General features: G+C 61.5%; 1 protein-coding gene across 3 annotated transcripts in view; it reads left to right on the top strand.

The window, feature by feature from the left end:
* The first annotated feature begins 850 nt into the window (after positions 1-850).
* The window catches only part of GDNF (glial cell derived neurotrophic factor), a 31589-nt gene continuing 26439 nt past the window's right edge, over positions 851-6000 (top strand). Inside the window, exons 1-2 of one of the 3 annotated variants that reach the window (XM_049862651.1) lie at positions 851-930; positions 5607-5705. In XM_049862651.1, the coding sequence (XP_049718608.1) occupies positions 5633-5705 (73 nt within the window). In that variant the 5' untranslated portion in view covers positions 851-930; positions 5607-5632. Of the gene's footprint in view, positions 931-2997; positions 3079-5606; positions 5784-6000 lie in introns of those variants that run through there. The other 2 variants (XM_049862661.1, XM_049862633.1) reach the window with 2 other exon arrangements.

The raw sequence follows: 6000 nt of genomic DNA, 5'->3' as shown, positions 1-6000 counted from the left end.
TCAGCCCTCTACCGGGCAAAGGGCCCTCCCTCCGAGCGCCCAGCGCGGGAGCAAAGCCAGGCGCGGACGGCGCGGGCACCGCGGTCAAGTTCGGATTGCCCCCTTCGGTTGGCCTGCGCCGAGCTCCGCACATTCCTCCGGATCTATCCCGCGAAGAGGAGGCGCGAGTTCGGCGGAGTCTCCACTCGCTGAGCGCTCTCCCTGCACCCCGGGGAGGGGCCCCTCGCGTCACCCACTCACACCCGCGCCTCCGCCTCGGGAGCTCGGGCGCCTCCTCACTGCTCTTCTTTCCCTCCCCCACCACCGGGCCCCGCCGCCGCCTCTCGACCCCTCCCCTCCCGGGGCCCCGCGCTCCCTTCCCCCACCCCGGCCCCTTGGCCCGGGCTTTCGAGGACCAGCCTGCGCTCCTGGCGCCCTCATGTCTTCGCGGGACTCCCCGCGCCGATTAACGTGGTGCCTCGTTCGGATTTCCAGGCCAGACCTCAGCTCCGGCGGCAGCATCAACCCAGCCCGTCTCGTGCTCCCCAGCGCTGCGCCCCGAGGAGGCGCAGAGCGCGGCCACCGCAGCTGAGCCGCCCGCCGCGCCCCGGGCCCGCGCCGCCCCAGCCAAGAGCGCGGTGCGCGCAGCCTTGTCGCCCCCCACCCAAAGCAGCGGCGGCTGCTGGGACCTCGACTTCTGGGGGTGTGGTGGGCTGGCGAAGGAACTGTCCGCAGCCCTCGCCCTCCTCGAGGCGGCGGCGGCGGGAGCCTTGGCCGCCGCCTCCTGCGCGCCCTCGCCGCCCGGCGCGGCCCCGGGATTGCGAACTCTTGCCCCCGACCTGTTGGGCGGGGCTCCGCGCTCCTGCCCTCGGCCCGGATGCTTCTCTTCTCTGGGACTCGGGGTTCCTGGAGTTAATGTCCAACTGGGGGTCTGCGGAGACCGGATCCGAGGTAAGTGGGGGAGAGGGGCAGGCGTTGCCGGCAGGCGCGTCGGGCTGCAGGGCGCCCGGGACAGAGGGGCGCAGCTGGGCCCCAGAGCAAGCGGTGAGATTGGAAAGAGGAAAGACTAGAGGGAGCCGAAGCACTACGAGGACAGAGAAGAGAGTGAAATCGAATCCGAGAGAGCCTAGCTTTGCAGAGGGGCAGGTTGCCTTTTCTGCGTGGGGCCAAAATCTCTGGAGCTCCTGATGCTCTGGCCCCCGGAATGCCCAACAGGGGCTGTTTCCCTCGACTAGGTGGGGCGCTTGTCTGTCACGTCCTGGCACGGTGCAGTCCGGGGTCATTCTCGAACCCGATGTGGTCAGGGAGGGTTCTGTTTCTGGACGTGCAGCTGCAGAGATACTGTCATTGGCGAGAGCCTAACTTCCTACTGAGCTTGCGTTGGTCTGTTCCAAGGGAAAATGCAGGCCCCGAGAGAGACTGCTGCAAAGGTGCTGAGAACCTAAAAATAGAGCGCTCACCTCCTCCAGGCGTGGTCTTGCAAAGCTACATTCCTCGCCCTTTTCAGGACCAGGTAGCTTGCACTTACCTAATACCCTCCAACCCCAACTGACCATCCCGGTCGAGGTTAATTAGGTAAGGGACTTCCTTAGTAGTCTGGTACTCAGGTCTCTGCCTGGGTAGATTCTCAGGACTCTTCAAAGTCCCCGCCAGGTCAGCGAGGTGATTATTTAAATGATCTCTTTTCGCTTGAACTCAGTCCCTCCTCCCCAATAATACCTTCCACCTTGCACCACCACGGGTCCGATTCCGCGGTGGTTTGATTTCCAGACCCACTCGGTGTAAACGAACCCTCCTTTGGGTCGGGAATCCCGGTCTTTCGCGGGTTCCCCAGCCTGCAGGCGCCTTCCTTGTTTCGGGTCCAGTAGACCCGGCTTGCAAAGCAGAGGAGCGCGCTGGGGAGGCTGCCCGGCCCCGGGCTCCAAACGTTTTTGCTCATTGGCTAGGACAAATTCAACTCTTCCGGCCCGTGACGCTGATAAACTCGAGCGCGCTCTACTCTTTCTCTGTATTTTGAATGCACGTAAGTGTATCAGGGAAGAGATGCTGCTTCCAACCGCACGCACACATTCCCTCCCGCAAAGCCCTCGAAGTGAAAGCCCTGTCCGCGAGTGGGTCTCCTCCCTCCCTGTTTCGAAGCGTCCGGCTTTGGCGAGGGAGAGGGGTCGGTGCTGCCTTTTCAACAAGTGACAAGAGTTCAGGGAGCCCGCCGGGTCCTCAGCCCACTCCCTCCAGGGACTCGGACGCTGCTGGTCCTGGAATTCGCCCTCTTTAACAGACAGACCCCCCCCCCCCCGCCTGCCCGCTGGAAGCGGCCCACATTCTTTTTCTTGTCCACTGTTGGGCACAAATATTGGAGGAGAGGAGGGAAAGAATAAGGCCTCCATCAGTCAAGGACGCGAGGCAGTTAAGAGGAGCAGGAGCTCTTTCAGCAACATCTCTCCCTACCCCAGAAAAAAAACGCCCGAGTGTACACCCAACCGCCTTCTCCTCAGTCCCACCGCTTCCCTTTTCCCTCCCTGAGATCTGGACCTTGAACGCAAAGCCCAGACACCTCCCAGCCTGCCAGGCACAAGAAGGTGCGGGGGCACTGGTGGCGGGATCTCTCGCCCGCGGTGAAGCTGTCACTGTGACGCCCGGGGGGGGGGCGGGGGAGGGGGCGGTGACTGCAGTTCTAAAAGACAAGTTGCGGAGAAACTACCTCAGGCGAGGTGGGAAGAGGAAAACTAAGTACCGAGGATGGAGGGGTAGGAGCCTAAGAAGCAGGGACGCTGGAAAAGACATCCAGAAGTTCCAGGGCTGATTCAGATTTGGAGAAGATGGGGGGTGGGGGGGAGTAGTTTTTCTCCTCAGACTTACACTTAAAATGACAACTCAGCCTCCCGGCAGCGTGGGTGCTAGCAGGACTCGGGCGGTTTCTGGTGCCCCCTGGTGCTGAGTACCCAGAAGCGCCCGGCAGCGAGCTGCGGCTACGGCTACGGCGGGCGCGTCTGTCTCTCACCTGGGCGTCCTTTCCGCTCCGGGCCTGGAGACTCAGGTGCCGCGCCTGCGGAGCGCCCTTTAGCCCTGCCGGGGCCCACTGGTCCCGGGCGTAGAGGAGTAAGTCTGTCAGACTCACGAAAAGGTGCGGGGGCACCTGGCAGAGCCGACTTCGGGAGGAGAGTTTGGCTCTTGCACGTGGCAACGCTTTAAGCAGTTCGCGCCCGCAGCGTAGGCGAGCGACTGAGGGTGCTGGAAGGGGGGCAGGTCGGGCAGAAGAGCTTTGGCAAGGCGATACGGAGACGAACAGGGAGGCCACGGGGTGCGCGGGGGGACCAGATGGGCGCTGCGAAGCGCGTCCCAGTGGACGTCAGCGTATGCCTAGCCCCGATCCCCGTCCAGCAAATATCGGGAACTAAAGAGCCGCTCCAACTGGATGGAGGCCGCCGCGGCGGTGTTCGGAGACAAGAATGAGCCTTCCCCGTCCCGGGGGAAGGGCGGGGGGGGCTCCCTTGGGGCCCGGGCGGCGCCCGGTCGAGGGCGGGAATGGGAGCTGGGAGCCTCCTCTGGCCAGGCAGGGAGTTTTCCACTGTTAACTCCTTTGCCAGCCTCGCCACACTTCTAATTGGGGATCTCCACGTCCAATTTAAAAAGCCCTGAGTCCGCCAAGTGGGAAAAAAGGGAAAAACCCTCTTAATGCGGAAGGGAAATCTGGTGCCTCTGTCGCTTCCTGCTGGCGGGCACCGCGATTTGGAATGGCGCATTAACCCCGCTCCTCCCTGCTCCTCCGGGCCGCCAGCCATTTCGCACGCAAACAGGAGCTCGCACAGACAGCGCCCGAGGCCTCGCGTTCCCCCAATCCCCGCTGCCAAAGCGTCTTGCTGGGCTCATTTTGCTTCGCCTGGGTGCAGTTTTGCCTGGGCCAGTGCGCCGGTCCCCGCCCCAGAGCCTCTGCTTTTTCCCGGTTTTGCAAACCGGCGCGTGTGGCTTGAGGCGCCCTAATCTTTAGGTCGCCTGGAGTTCCCGGTCCATGCAAACTTCCAGAGCCCAACAGCCGCATAGCGAACAAATGCCCAAGGGATGGAAAATGCATTCGTCTCCGAAGCGGGAGGTGGTGGCTGAATTAAACGCTTCCCAGGGTGCCCCGGACAGGCACCGGTGCCGGGGTTCTGGGTGGGATGCCAGGAGGACGGGGCTGGAAGGGAGGCGGGCACGCCGGGGAGCTGTGGGTATGAGAAGCCTTGAGATTTGTGCTTTTACCTGGAAACTGTCTTCCCCTTCCCTGGAAAAAGTTCAAGAAAGTTTTTTTTTTTTTTTTTTTTAATCCTTGTTATTTTGGGGAAGGAAGATAATCAGCTGTGTAAATCCCGAGTGGTTTCCGCTTGAGAAGTCTCTCCCGCACCCTCGGAGATTGGAACACTGGCTTTATTTAGGAAGGGACTGGAGAACACCGCATGCTGAGGTTCTGGGATCCCCCCCTCCCCACCTCCTTACTGGGTGGAGCTTGGTCTGGAGTTCACAGTGCCTTTTTTCTTGTCCGCCTCAGGCTTCGAGGCCCTCCTTCCCAGGGGTAAAGTAAAAAGTTAGGGGTACGAGGACTGAAAAGCCCACGGAGCTCCCTGGCTGACAGAAGCTAAGCTCCGACCCGGTGCCCTCTCCCAGCCTAGGCCTTCGGGTGACTGGAGTGGCTGGACAGGGGCGCGGGGAGCTCGCGATTCTCCGTGGAAGGGAAGGGACTTAGGGCCAGAATCCAGCAGGGCTGCAAAATAAAGAGGGAGTTTTCCGGTGTTTCCGGTATTCTACACAGAGTTTAAGTTTTCAAGATAAATGCGATCCCTGCCTAACAGCAATGTTAAAGCATTTATTGAGTGCTTCCTATGTGCCCCGCTAGACTCTTTTCATGCGCTTTGTTTGTTTGTTTTTAATGTTAAGAGGTGGGACTAGTATTTTAAATCGAGTAGATGCTTCGGAAGTTAAGTAATTTCACGCAGATAGTCCCGTACAGGCTTTAAATCTCCAAATCTCTAACTTCTTGTTCCAAGGACAAAATGGTTATTTGGATGGGAAGAAAGAAGTGCGGGGGGTGAGGGGGGTTATGGAGAGCGGTGCAGTGGAGCCTGGCTTGGCTTGTGGAGCAGGATCTGGGCCCTCTGACAGAGGGGTGCGCTTGCTTGGGTCCAGGGCTGGTTCGCCAGGCTCGTGAGAGCTGTCAGGCGGGGAGGGGAGCGGGCGCTGCCAGGGACTGGCTGGGGCCACTGGGAACGCAGAATAGGTTTCTGGGGAGAGGGGGGAGTAGGTATTGATCATCAATAATAGGGGCCGGACTGGAGTCCCGGTGCCATTGTGTTGGGGAATTTATCTGCCAGGGCAGCTGTCCTGCTTGAAAATCCGACCCCTAGGACGAGGTGGCGAGAAGGGCAACTGCGACCTGGACTGCACGGGAAGGGCGCCCCGGGAAAGGAGGGGAGCTGAGACTGGAATGGGATGGGGGATGCCCACGATGTCCGGGAAGAAGGCGGTGAGGAGGTTGGAAAGGGGGCAGGGACCCGTAGGGATGTCACGCCCGGGGCAGCGAGCGCCAGGGCCCTGGGGACGCCCATGCCTAATGTGCATTCTCTGGTTCTCTTTCCCGCGGCCCGCCCGCTCAGGTGCCGCCGCTGGACGGGACTCTAAGATGAAGTTATGGGATGTCGTGGCTGTCTGCCTGGTGCTGCTCCACACCGCGTCCGCCTTCCCGCTGCCCGCCGGTAAGAGGCCTCCCGAGGCGCCCGCCGAAGACCGCTCCCTCGGCCGCCGCCGTGCGCCCTTCGCGCCGAGCAGTGACTGTAAGAACCCTTCCGTCCCCGCTGGGCGGGCCGCCCGTGGACCCTCACCCACCCCCTTCCGCTGCCTGCACACACCCCAAGCCGGCCTTCAGTGTGGTCTCTTCAAGCCGCCGGCAAAGCGGCGCTGGGCAGATGCCTAAAGGCCGGTGACGCCTTGCCTGTAAATGAAACGGGCTGATTTGCCCAGCTCGAAGGGTATCGAATTTTTATATTTTTT

The sequence above is a fragment of the Elephas maximus genome, chromosome 2, assembly GCF_024166365.1.
Source record: "Elephas maximus indicus isolate mEleMax1 chromosome 2, mEleMax1 primary haplotype, whole genome shotgun sequence".
In the NCBI taxonomy this organism is placed as follows: domain Eukaryota; kingdom Metazoa; phylum Chordata; class Mammalia; order Proboscidea; family Elephantidae; genus Elephas; species Elephas maximus.
Note: the sequence above shows the minus strand (reverse complement) of the source record. Positions and strands in the feature narration are given on the sequence as shown.